The sequence below is a fragment of the Pseudophryne corroboree genome, chromosome 1 (assembly GCF_028390025.1).
Source record: "Pseudophryne corroboree isolate aPseCor3 chromosome 1, aPseCor3.hap2, whole genome shotgun sequence".
Taxonomy (NCBI): domain Eukaryota; kingdom Metazoa; phylum Chordata; class Amphibia; order Anura; family Myobatrachidae; genus Pseudophryne; species Pseudophryne corroboree.
Window position 1 is genome coordinate 21,396,696 of NC_086444.1, and position 14,802 is coordinate 21,411,497.

A 14,802-nucleotide genomic window follows, 5' to 3' on the forward strand; every position below is an offset into this window, starting at 1 on the left:
TAGCTGGCATTGTGGGGACATATATATCTGGCGCTGTGGGCATATCTGGCACTGTGGGGACATGTATATCTGGCACTGTGGGGACATGTATATCTGGCACTAGGAGGACATGTATATCTGGCACTAGGGGGCAGATATGTATTTGGTACTGTGGGGCAGATATGTATTTGGCTCTGTGGGGCATACGTGTACTTGGCACTGTGGGGCATATATGTATCTGGCACTGTGGGTACATGTGTATCTGCCACTGGGGGCATATATGTATCTGGCACTGTGGGGACATATGTGTATCTGGCACTGTGGGGACATATGTGTATCTGGCACTGTGGGGGCATATATGTTTCTGGCAGTGTGGAGGCACCCATATATTGGCATTTTTATATGTATGTGGCACTGAACAACATGACTACAAATAGGGTTATGACACAAGGTCTTACTCCTACAAACGTCATACCGAAAGGTGTGCGCACAAAAATGGGATGTGGCTCTGGTAGTTGCTCTTGCCTTTGACTACAGATCTTTTCTGGCTCTTTGCCTCTGATTGGTTGGCCACCCCTGGTGTATAGTGATATTAGTGAGCTGGTATATCTCACACATCCCCCTCTCTCTGATACTGTATAGTGATAATAGTGAGCTGGTATACCTTGCACATCCCTCTTTCTGTCACTACACAGTTCTGTCACTACACACTACACTGTGTAGTGATAATAGTGAGCTGGTATACCTCACAAATCCCTCTCTCTCTGACACTGTATAGTGGTAATAGTGAGCTGGTATACCTCACAACTCCCTCTCTCTGACACTGTGTATAGTGATATTAGTGAGCTGGTATACCTCGCACATCCCTCTTTCTGACACTGTGTAGTGAGAATAGTGAGCTGGTATACCTCGCACATCCCTCTTTCTGACACTGTATAGTGATAATAGTGAGGTGGTATACCTCACACATTCACATAGTAAATACACGGTTGAGTCACATTATTATGACCACCTACATTTGACGTCGGCAGCGCATAGCTCATGAAGTACGTCACGTGTCATGCATTTGCTAGGTAGGTATATAGGTGGTCATTCCGAGTTGTTCGCTCGTCACCGATTTTCGCTATACTGCGATTAGTCGCTTACTGCGCATGCGCAAGGTTCGCAGAGCGCATGCGCTTAGTTATTTTACACAAACGTTAGGTATTTTACTCACGGCATAACAAAGTTTTTTCATCGCTGTGCTGATCGTAGTGTGATTGACAGGAAGTGGGTGTTTCTGGGCGGAAACTGGCCGTTTTATGGGAGTGTGCGGAAAAACGCAGGCGTTCGGGTTGCAAAACGCAGGAGTGGCTGGAGAAACGGGGGGGGCAAACGCTGGGTGTGTTTGTGACGTCAAACCAGGAACGAAAAGGACTGAGCTGGTCGCAATGGCAGAGTAAGACTGGAGCTACTCAGAAACTGCTAAGAAATTTCTATTCGCAATTCTGCTAATCTTTCGTTCGCAATTCTGCTAAGCTAAGATACATTCCCAGAGGGCGGCGGCTTAGCGTGTGCAATGCTGTTAAAAGCAGCTAGCGAGCGAACAACTCGGAATGAGGGCCATAATGTGTGCGACAGGCCGTCTACACACATATCACTTGTTGCCGTCATGGGCAAAAGGTGCGATTTATCAGAGTTGCAAAAGGGGATGATTATCGGCTTTGGGCCAAGGGTGGCAGTATAGAAGCTGACTACTGTTTCTAGTAGAGGGTTCCCTATAGTATAATGGTTCCTTATTATTATTATTATCCTTTATTTATATAGCGCCACAAGGGTTCCGCAGCGCCCAATTACAGAGTACATCAACAAAATAATCAAAACAGGAAAAGTGAAGACAATATAGGACAAGTAGAGGGTAAATAAACATAGCTACATCAGCAGATGACACTGACATAAGTATCAGGGTGGCAGAAAATCACGGGATTTGGTGCCATTGAAGACTGTTTAAGTAAGCGAATGAAAAGCACATGACGGGAGAGGGCCCTGATCATGAGAGCTTACATTCTAAAGGGGAGGGGCACACAGACATAGGTGACATGGATGGGGTAGAATGAGAGCGTGGAACAGAGGGTTAGGATGAGATTAGGCTGGGTTTGGTGAAGAAAGTGGGACTTCAGAGCCCATTTGAAGTTTTGTCCTTATATTATTTTTTTGATACATTTAATAGGAGTTGCTGAATATATTTTTCTCCTATTATTTTATTATTATATGATGATTGACAGGCTGAGCAGTGTGTGGCATGCTGCAGCAGCTGCTGATTCCCAGGGAAGGAAGCCAGGATATATGGTACATACAACATTACATGTATGTTCATATGTCCTGGCCAGCTCCACCCTGCAGCCTTTGGATGGCGCTGCAGCCCAGGGGTAGGAACCGCCACTGGATGTAAAGCTCACTGCTCGTTAGTTGCTTGCCTTTTTCTTGCTTCCACTTTTGTGCAGTGGTACTACCTGCACTATTTACCAGTCCTTTGTAATTACTCCTGTATCTAGTGACTAGTTGAATAATTCTGTTAATTGTGCTACCAGAACCCCTGTAAGCTCTTTCCCATCTGGCCCCATTGATTTATCCACTTTCATTTTTCAGAGGTCTGTTAGGACCTTCTCTGTAAATGTACTCTTATCTACCTAATTTTTATGAATGTTCTTACAATTTGTCTGCTTATATTTCCTAAAGGCCATCTTTTCTTGCTTTCATCCCGACGCAGGAATTCTGACAGGTGGCTAAATGCCGACCGCAGGTTGGAATCCTGACCGCCGCCCCGTGTTCCCACTCGGGTGGTGGGTCCATGCCAACATCCGAGTGGGAATATAGCCTGTGGCGAGCTAAGCTGGGGAATCGCTGCGCTTGCTGCTGGGATACCGCTGTGAGGATACTGACAGCCGGCATCCCGTCAGCCGGTAAATCGTATGTATTCCTTTTTCCTAACCCCTTTGATAGAAAGTTCTGTTGCTTTTAGTATTGCACTTTAGTTTTCCCATGTCTCCAGCACTCCTTCCAAGTTCATCCAATCTGCCAATGAGCCACTAACACATCTCCCGATCTCTGCAAAGTCAGCCTTCCTAACACACCTTTGTGTTTGTGTGACATGAGTTGGCCCCTGTCTTTATACTATTTATTATCCTTTATTTATATGCCGCCACAAGGGTTCCGCAGCGCCCAATTACAGAGTACATGAACAAATAATCAAGCATGGAAACAGCAACTTACAGTTGATGACAGTATAGGAAAAGTACAGGGTAAATAAACATCGTTACATCAGCAGATAACACTGGAATAAGTATCAGGTGGCAGAAGACTGCTGGATGTGGTGCAGCTGAAGATTATTAAAGTAAGAAAAGGATAAGCACATGAGGGAAGAGGGCCCTGCTCGTGAGAGCTTACATTCTAAAGGGGAGGGGTAGACAGACAGGGGTGAGGCAGATGGGGGTACATAGAGAGCGTGGAACAGAGGTTTAGGATGAGATTTGGCTGGGTTTGGTGAAGAAGTGGGTCTTGAGAGCCCGTTTGAAGTTTTGCAGAGATGTGGAGAGTCTGAGGGGAATAGGTAGGGAATTCCAGAGAAGTGGTGCAGCACGTGAAAAATCTTGGCGGTAGGAGTGGGAGGAAGTAATCCGTAGGCAGGAGAGTCGGCGTGCATTAGCAGAGTGAAGAGGACGGGTTGGAGTGTAAAGCGAGATAAGATCAGAGCTGTAGATGGGAGAGGAGTGGGTGAGGGCTTTGTAAGCGAGTGTGAGAAGCTTGAAATGGATTCTGAAAGTGAAGGGGAGCCAGTGAAGGTCTAGTAAGAGAGGAGAGGTGGACGTAGTGCGTTTGGTGAGGAAGATGAGCCGGGCAACAACATACTACACCATACTGCTTGGGTGTCACTGGATCTTACGCTCTCACCCACATAAATGTCTGATATCCTGTCACCATGTGTGAGTATTATGTCTAATACTGCGTCTTTGTGAGTGGGCTCCCTCACCAATTGCTGGGGGGATGCTCCCTGTAAGGACTGTGGAAAGGCGCCACTTCTAGTGGAACTTGTAGTATGTATAACACCTTACACCCCCTCTTTCTAACTCTGACACGCAGTGTGTGAACTTTACACTCTTATTATTGTACGCTTTTTTTTTTCAGGATTGATGCCATACGCCATGCCAATGAGAATGAATAGGATGGGCGGTGGTCACCAAATGATGGCTTGTTCTATGGCAGCACCACGCTCCAAGAAACGTGGAATGGCCTGCTCCCCTAGTAAGTGTTTCCCTCATTGCCTTGATTATCTGAACGTCGTTCCTATACAGAATTTATATATAATGTATTATATACAGATGGCGGCGTGAGGGATTTACCAGGTCCAGTGCAACTCTACTAACGTCGGGCGTCTTTTTTGTCAAAAATGCATCTTAGTAGCAACACAGTGTGACTAGGACGCACCAGGAGACTGCGCTGAGTAATGTTATGTATGACATCTGTATACTGTGTGTGACTGAGGCTGTATACGGAGCACAGTGTGACTAGGACGCACCAGGAGACTGCGCTGAGTAATGTGATATATGACACCTGTATACTGTGTGTGACTGAGGCTGTATACGGAGCACAATGTGACTAGGACGCACCAGGAGACTGCGCTGAGTAATGTGATATATGACACCTGTATACTGTGTGTGACTGAGGCTGTATACGGAGCACAGTGTGACTAGGACGCACCAGGAGACTGCGCTGAGTAATGTGATATGACACCTGTATACTGTATGTGGCTGAGGCTGTATGCGGAGCACAATGTGACTAGGACGCACCAGGAGACTGCGCTGAGTAATGTGATATATGACACCTGTATACTGTGTGTGACTGAGGCTGTATACAGAGCACAATGTGACTAGGACGCACCAGGAGACTGCGCTGAGTAATGCGATATGACACCTGTATACTGTGTGTGACTGAGGCTGTATACGGAGCACAATGTGACTAGGACGCACCAGGAGACTGCGTTGAGTAATGTGATATATGACACCTGTATACTGTGTGTGACTGAGGCTGTATACGGAGCACAATGTGACTAGGACGCACCAGGAGACTGCGCTGAGTAATGTGATATGACACCTGTATGCTGTGTGTGACTGAGGCTGTATACAGAGCACAATGTGACTAGGACGCACCAGGAGACTGCGCTGAGTAATGTGATATATGACATCTGTATACTGTGTGTGACTGAGGCTGTATACGGAGCACAATGTGACTAGGACGCACCAGGAGACTGCGCTGAGTAATGTGATATATGACACCTGTATACTGTATGTGACTGAGGCTGTATACAGAGCACAATGTGACTAGGACGCACCAGGAGACTGCGCTGAGTAATGTGATATTTGACACCTGTATACTGTGTGTGACTGAGGCTGTATACAAAGCACAATGTGACTAGGATGCCCCAGGAGACTGCGCTGAGTAATGTGATATGACACCTGTATACTGTGTGTGACTGAGGCTGTATACAGAGCACAATGTGACTAGGACGCACCAGGAGACTGCGCTGAGTAATGTGATATATGACACCTGTATACTGTGTGTGACTGAGGCTGTATACGGAGCACAATGTGACTAGGACGCACCAGGAGACTGTGCTGAGTAATGTGATATATGACACCTGTATACTGTGTGTGACTGAGGCTGTATACGGAGCACAATGTGACTAGGACGCACCAGGAGACTGCGCTGAGTAATGTAATCTATGACACCTGTATACTGTATGTGACTGAGGCTGTATACAGAGCACAATGTGACTAGGACGCACCAGGAGACTGCGCTGAGTAATGTGATATTTGACACCTGTATACTGTGTGTGACTGAGGCTGTATACAAAGCACAATGTGACTAGGATGCCCCAGGAGACTGCGCTGAGTAATGTGATATGACACCTGTATACTGTGTGTGACTGAGGCTGTATACAGAGCACAATGTGACTAGGACGCACCAGGAGACTGCGCTGAGTAATGTGATATATGACACCTGTATACTGTGTGTGACTGAGGCTGTATACGGAGCACAATGTGACTAGGACGCACCAGGAGACTGTGCTGAGTAATGTGATATATGACACCTGTATACTGTGTGTGACTGAGGCTGTATACGGAGCACAATGTGACTAGGACGCACCAGGAGACTGCGCTGAGTAATGTAATCTATGACACCTGTATACTGTATGTGACTGAGGCTGTATACAGAGCACAATGTGACTAGGACGCACCAGGAGACTGCGCTGAGTAATGTGATATTTGACACCTGTATACTGTGTGTGACTGAGGCTGTATACAAAGCACAATGTGACTAGGATGCACCAGGCGACTGCGCTGAGTAATGTGATATGACACCTGTATACTGTGTGTGACTGAGGCTGTATACAGAGCACAATGTGACTAGGACGCACCAGGAGACTGCGCTGAGTAATGTGATATATGACACCTGTATACTGTGTGTGACTGAGGCTGTATACGGAGCACAATGTGACTAGGACGCACCAGGAGACTGTGCTGAGTAATGTGATATATGACACCTGTATACTGTGTGTGACTGAGGCTGTATACGGAGCACAATGTGACTAGGACGCACCAGGAGACTGCGCTGAGTAATGTAATCTATGACACCTGTATACTGTATGTGACTGAGGCTGTATACAGAGCACAATGTGACTAGGACGCACCAGGAGACTGCGCTGAGTAATGTGATATTTGACACCTGTATACTGTGTGTGACTGAGGCTGTATACAAAGCACAATGTGACTAGGATGCACCAGGAGACTGCGCTGAGTAATGTGATATGACACCTGTATACTGTGTGTGACTGAGGCTGTATACAGAGCACAATGTGACTAGGACGCACCAGGAGACTGCGCTGAGTAATGTGATATATGACACCTGTATACTGTGTGTGACTGAGGCTGTATACGGAGCACAATGTGACTAGGACGCACCAGGAGGCTGTGCTGAGTAATGTGATATATGACACGTGTGTGTGACTGAGGCTGTATACAGAGCACAATGTGACTAGGACGCACCAGGAGACTACGCTGAGTAATGTGATATATGACACCTGTATACTGTGTGTGACTGAGGCTGTTTACGGAACACAATGTGACTAGGACGCACCAGGAGACTGCGCTGAGTAATGTGATATATGACATCTGTATACTGTGTGTGACTGAGGCTGTATACGGAGCACAATGTGACTAGGACGCACCAGGAGACTGCGCTGAGTAATGTGATATATGACACCTGTATACTGTGTGTGACTGAGGCAGTATACGGAGCACAATGTGACTAGGACGCACCAGGAGGCTGCGCTGGGTAATGTGATATATGACACGTGTGTGTGACTGAGGCTGTATACAGAGCACAATGTGACTAGGACGCACCAGGAGACTACGCTGAGTAATGTGATATATGACACCTGTATACTGTGTGTGACTGAGGCTGTTAACGAACACAATGTGACTAGGACGCACCAGGAGACTGCGATGAGTAATGTGATATATGACACCTGTATACTGTGTGTGACTGAGGCTGTATACGGAGCACAATGTGACTAGGACGCACCAGGAGACTGCGCTGAGTAATGTGATATATGACATCTGTATACTGTGTGTGACTGAGGCTGTATACGGAGCACAATGTGACTAGGACGCACCAGGAGACTGCGCTGAGTAATGTGATATATGACACCTGTATACTGTGTGTGACTGAGGCAGTATACGGAGCACAATGTGACTAGGACGCACCAGGAGGCTGCGCTGGGTAATGTGATATATGACACGTGTGTGTGACTGAGGCTGTATACAGAGCACAATGTGACTAGGACGCACCAGGAGACTACGCTGAGTAATGTGATATATGACACCTGTATACTGTGTGTGACTGAGGCTGTTAACGAACACAATGTGACTAGGACGCACCAGGAGACTGCGATGAGTAATGTGATATATGACACCTGTATACTGTGTGTGACTGAGGCTGTATACGGAGCACAATGTGACTAGGACGCACCAGGAGACTGCGATGAGTAATGTGATATATGACACCTATATACTGTGTGTGACTGAGGCTGTATACGGAGCACAATGTGACTAGGACGCACCAGGAGACTGCGCTGAGTAATGTGATATATGACACCTGTATACTGTGTGTGACTGAGGCTGTGTACGGAGCACAATGTGACTAGGACGCACCAGGAGACTGCGATGAGTAATGTGATATATGACACCTGTATACTGTGTGTGACTGAGGCTGTATACGGAGCACAATGTGACTAGGACGCACCAGGAGACTGCGCTGAGTAATGTGATATATGACACCTGTATACTGTGTGTGACTGAGGCTGTATACGGAGCACAATGTGACTAGGACGCACCAGGAGACTGCGCTGAGTAATGTGATATATGACACCTGTATACTGTGTGTGACTGAGGCTGTATACGGAGCACAATGTAACTAGGACGCACCAGGAGACTGCGCTGAGTAATGTGATATATGACACCTGTATACTGTGTGTGTCTGAGGCTGTATACAGAGCACAATGTGACTAGGACGCACCAGGAGGCTGCGCTGGGTAATGTGATACATGACACCTGTATACTGTGTGTGACTGAGGCTGTATACGGAGCACAATGTAACTAGGACGCACCAGGAGACTGCGCTGAGTAATGTGATATATGACACCTGTATACTGTGTGTGTCTGAGGCTGTATACAGAGCACAATGTGACTAGGACGCACCAGGAGACTGCGCTGAGTAATGTGATATATGACACCTGTATACTGTGTGTGACTGAGGCTGTATACGGAGCACAATGTGACTAGGACGCACCAGGAGACTGCGCTGAGTAATGTGATATGTGACACCTGTATACTGTGTGTAACTGAGGCTGTATACGGAGCACAATGTGACTAGGACGCACCAGGAGACTGTGCTGGGTAATGTGATATATGACACCTGTATACTGTGTGTGACTGAGGCTGTATATGGAGCACAATGTGACTAGGACGCACCAGGAGACTGCACTGAGTATTGTGATATATGACACCTGTATACTGTGTGTGACTGAGGCTGTGTACGGAGCACAATGTGACTAGGACGCACAAGGATACTGCGCTGAGTAATGTGATATGACACCTGTATACTGTGTGTGACTGAGGCTGTATACAGAGCACAATGTGACTAGGACGCACCAGGAGACTGCGCTGAGTAATGTGATATATGACACCTGTATACTGTGTGTGACTGAGGCTGTATACGGAGCACAATGTGACTAGGACGCACCAGGAGACTGTGCTGAGTAATGTGATATATGACACCTGTATACTGTGTGTGACTGAGGCTGTATACGGAGCACAATGTGACTAGGACGCACCAGGAGACTGCGCTGAGTAATGTAATCTATGACACCTGTATACTGTATGTGACTGAGGCTGTATACAGAGCACAATGTGACTAGGACGCACCAGGAGACTGCGCTGAGTAATGTGATATTTGACACCTGTATACTGTGTGTGACTGAGGCTGTATACAAAGCACAATGTGACTAGGATGCCCCAGGAGACTGCGCTGAGTAATGTGATATGACACCTGTATACTGTGTGTGACTGAGGCTGTATACAGAGCACAATGTGACTAGGACGCACCAGGAGACTGCGCTGAGTAATGTGATATATGACACCTGTATACTGTGTGTGACTGAGGCTGTATACGGAGCACAATGTGACTAGGACGCACCAGGAGACTGTGCTGAGTAATGTGATATATGACACCTGTATACTGTGTGTGACTGAGGCTGTATACGGAGCACAATGTGACTAGGACGCACCAGGAGACTGCGCTGAGTAATGTAATCTATGACACCTGTATACTGTATGTGACTGAGGCTGTATACAGAGCACAATGTGACTAGGACGCACCAGGAGACTGCGCTGAGTAATGTGATATTTGACACCTGTATACTGTGTGTGACTGAGGCTGTATACAAAGCACAATGTGACTAGGATGCACCAGGAGACTGCGCTGAGTAATGTGATATGACACCTGTATACTGTGTGTGACTGAGGCTGTATACAGAGCACAATGTGACTAGGACGCACCAGGAGACTGCGCTGAGTAATGTGATATATGACACCTGTATACTGTGTGTGACTGAGGCTGTATACGGAGCACAATGTGACTAGGACGCACCAGGAGACTGTGCTGAGTAATGTGATATATGACACCTGTATACTGTGTGTGACTGAGGCTGTATACGGAGCACAATGTGACTAGGACGCACCAGGAGACTGCGCTGAGTAATGTAATCTATGACACCTGTATACTGTATGTGACTGAGGCTGTATACAGAGCACAATGTGACTAGGACGCACCAGGAGACTGCGCTGAGTAATGTGATATTTGACACCTGTATACTGTGTGTGACTGAGGCTGTATACAAAGCACAATGTGACTAGGATGCACCAGGAGACTGCGCTGAGTAATGTGATATGACACCTGTATACTGTGTGTGACTGAGGCTGTATACAGAGCACAATGTGACTAGGACGCACCAGGAGGCTGTGCTGAGTAATGTGATATATGACACGTGTGTGTGACTGAGGCTGTATACAGAGCACAATGTGACTAGGACGCACCAGGAGACTACGCTGAGTAATGTGATATATGACACCTGTATACTGTGTGTGACTGAGGCTGTTTACGGAACACAATGTGACTAGGACGCACCAGGAGACTGCGCTGAGTAATGTGATATATGACATCTGTATACTGTGTGTGACTGAGGCTGTATACGGAGCACAATGTGACTAGGACGCACCAGGAGACTGCGCTGAGTAATGTGATATATGACACCTGTATACTGTGTGTGACTGAGGCAGTATACGGAGCACAATGTGACTAGGACGCACCAGGAGGCTGCGCTGGGTAATGTGATATATGACACGTGTGTGTGACTGAGGCTGTATACAGAGCACAATGTGACTAGGACGCACCAGGAGACTACGCTGAGTAATGTGATATATGACACCTGTATACTGTGTGTGACTGAGGCTGTTAACGAACACAATGTGACTAGGACGCACCAGGAGACTGCGATGAGTAATGTGATATATGACACCTGTATACTGTGTGTGACTGAGGCTGTATACGGAGCACAATGTGACTAGGACGCACCAGGAGACTGCGCTGAGTAATGTGATATATGACATCTGTATACTGTGTGTGACTGAGGCTGTATACGGAGCACAATGTGACTAGGACGCACCAGGAGACTGCGCTGAGTAATGTGATATATGACACCTGTATACTGTGTGTGACTGAGGCAGTATACGGAGCACAATGTGACTAGGACGCACCAGGAGGCTGCGCTGGGTAATGTGATATATGACACGTGTGTGTGACTGAGGCTGTATACAGAGCACAATGTGACTAGGACGCACCAGGAGACTACGCTGAGTAATGTGATATATGACACCTGTATACTGTGTGTGACTGAGGCTGTTAACGAACACAATGTGACTAGGACGCACCAGGAGACTGCGATGAGTAATGTGATATATGACACCTGTATACTGTGTGTGACTGAGGCTGTATACGGAGCACAATGTGACTAGGACGCACCAGGAGACTGCGATGAGTAATGTGATATGACACCTGTATACTGTGTGTGACTGAGGCTGTATACGGAGCACAATGTGACTAGGACGCACCAGGAGACTGCGCTGAGTAATGTGATATATGACACCTGTATACTGTGTGTGACTGAGGCTGTGTACGGAGCACAATGTGACTAGGACGCACCAGGAGACTGCGATGAGTAATGTGATATATGACACCTGTATACTGTGTGTGACTGAGGCTGTATACGGAGCACAATGTGACTAGGACGCACCAGGAGACTGCGCTGAGTAATGTGATATATGACACCTGTATACTGTGTGTGACTGAGGCTGTATACGGAGCACAATGTGACTAGGACGCACCAGGAGACTGCGCTGAGTAATGTGATATATGACACCTGTATACTGTGTGTGACTGAGGCTGTATACGGAGCACAATGTAACTAGGACGCACCAGGAGACTGCGCTGAGTAATGTGATATATGACACCTGTATACTGTGTGTGTCTGAGGCTGTATACAGAGCACAATGTGACTAGGACGCACCAGGAGGCTGCGCTGGGTAATGTGATACATGACACCTGTATACTGTGTGTGACTGAGGCTGTATACGGAGCACAATGTAACTAGGACGCACCAGGAGACTGCGCTGAGTAATGTGATATATGACACCTGTATACTGTGTGTGTCTGAGGCTGTATACAGAGCACAATGTGACTAGGACGCACCAGGAGACTGCGCTGAGTAATGTGATATATGACACCTGTATACTGTGTGTGACTGAGGCTGTATACGGAGCACAATGTGACTAGGACGCACCAGGAGACTGCGCTGAGTAATGTGATATGTGACACCTGTATACTGTGTGTAACTGAGGCTGTATACGGAGCACAATGTGACTAGGACGCACCAGGAGACTGTGCTGGGTAATGTGATATATGACACCTGTATACTGTGTGTGACTGAGGCTGTATATGGAGCACAATGTGACTAGGACGCACCAGGAGACTGCACTGAGTATTGTGATATATGACACCTGTATACTGTGTGTGACTGAGGCTGTGTACGGAGCACAATGTGACTAGGACGCACAAGGATACTGCGCTGAGTAATGTGATATATGATACCTGTATACTGTGTGTGACTGAGGCTGTATATGGAGCACAATGTGACTAGGACGCACCAGGAGACTGCGCTGAGTAATGTGATATATGACACCTCCTTAAGGTAAAGAGAAGCCTTGGCAATATATGAGAGACATTGTCTGGCATGATCAGAAGCGTTGGAAGGTAGCTCCGCCTCCAGCTCCTGAGCCCATGCTTCAGCAGTCCATGTCGCTGCAATGGTTGGTCTATGCACAGCCCCCGTTAAGGTGTAAATCGCTTTCAAATAAACCTCCACACATCTATCCATCGGTTCTTTCAGAGAGGTGACGGTAGTCACTGGCAGAGCTGAGGAAACTACCATGCTTGCTACATGAGAATCTACAGGCGGAGGAGTTTCCCAATTTTTACATAGCTCCGCAGAGAGAGGATAGCGAGCCAACAGTCTCTTATGCGGTGTGAATTTTTTGTTCCCGGATTTTCCCAGGATTCTTGACGTATGTCAGCCAGGTGTTGAGAATGAGGTAAAACTTGTTTAACCACCTTCTTACGTTTAAATCTGTCCGGATTTGTAGAGACAGCCACAGGCTCAGGTTCATTAGAGACTTGAAGAATAAGCCTGATAGCCTCAATCAAATCCGGGACATCCCCAGTGACTTCCCTTCCCCATCCGAAGCATCAGTGTCAGTGTCTGTGGGATCAGTATATGCACCATCCTCCTCAGAGGATGTGTCCGGAAAAGCGGTGGATTGTGAGGAAGTAGCGGCCCGTTTAGAAGAAGTCTTAGGTGGGCGAGGGTGAAACTTATTTTTAGTCAGCGATCGGTTCAAGTGCTGTAACTGAGATGAAATTTGATCTGCCCATGGCGGATTGACTGCAGGGACCATAAACTGCTGCACTGGCATAGGAGGTCCCACAGGGGGCGTAAGTTTTGTTACCAGCGTATTTAATAAAGCGGAGAAGGTAGACCAAGGTGGGTCATTATTGGCCCCCGGTGCTACAGACCCACTGGGAGGTAAGGAACCCCCAGAAGCTGAACTCTCTGCTGCCGTGTTTTCCTCAAAAGTGTCTGTAGCATCACCACCACGCAATGTGAGAGAAGCTCCAGTTCCGTTGCCCCGTGTAGCTGACATAATGATAAGCTCAATAACAGGCAACCTAGTACAATATTAGCAGCAATATATCTAGCAAGAACTCCCAGTGTAGTGTATCAGCACAAACCAAGAATCCAAGAGAAATATGGTGACTGTAAATCACAGAGAAAAATACACAGTAAAGGCCAGTACTCACTGGCCGATGTCAGAGAGATGTGTGCTGAGCGAACCGCTCAGCACACATCTCTCCCGGCGCTCAGCACAGCGCGATCTGTGCTGAGCGTGCGGGGGGAGACGGGGGGGCCGCTCACTTCACCCTATCTAGTCAGATTGCTTAGATTTTAAGCAGCGATCGCTCCGTGAGTACCCCCTTAAGTATATCTTGTGAAACACCTGTACTAGTTAATTAACCTGATGCACTTAGCCCCCTCAGGTTACAGAATACAGGAGTAGCAGGCTGAGTGAAGTACACGAGATGGAAGCCACGCAGCAGCTACATGCACACACACATATAGTCACAAATGTACAATGCAGAAGTTATACCAAACAATAAAACTACTCTGGACTAGCAATACAAAGTAATACTCAGTATAGCTATATATATATATATATATATATATATAAACAGTAGATATAACAAAACACAGTAAATACTGGATTTATATCACAGGGTGTTTGTACCACACAACCCTGACTGTATGCACTCTTTCTTAACTAACACTGTCCACTGACAGGTAGAATACTTAAGTGTCCTGTAAAATGCAGAGCGCTGGCGATCAGGCGTTTCTACAGAGGAGGATTTGCCCCAGCAGTCCCAGGAACAACACAGCTCCGTGTAATGGCGGCTGACAGGGAGTGAGGGAGAGAAAAGCAGCTCCAGGACGGGAACATTTACCCAAATGGCGCCCTGGGGCTTGGGAAGGGACTACAGGTCAGGCCTTATCCCCCTGCT

The 14,802-nt window shown here is 47.2% G+C and overlaps 1 protein-coding gene across 6 annotated transcripts in view; it reads left to right on the plus strand.

Annotated features, from left to right (window-relative positions):
* The window catches only part of LOC135054228 (von Willebrand factor A domain-containing protein 5A-like), a 373,972-nt gene that overhangs the window by 333,856 nt on the left and 25,314 nt on the right, over positions 1-14,802 (plus strand). For all 6 annotated transcript variants that reach the window (XM_063957548.1, XM_063957547.1, XM_063957546.1 and 3 more), the window contains one exon: positions 4,144-4,260. In XM_063957548.1, coding sequence (XP_063813618.1) covers positions 4,144-4,260 — 117 coding nt within the window. The remainder of the gene's footprint in view (positions 1-4,143; positions 4,261-14,802) is intronic.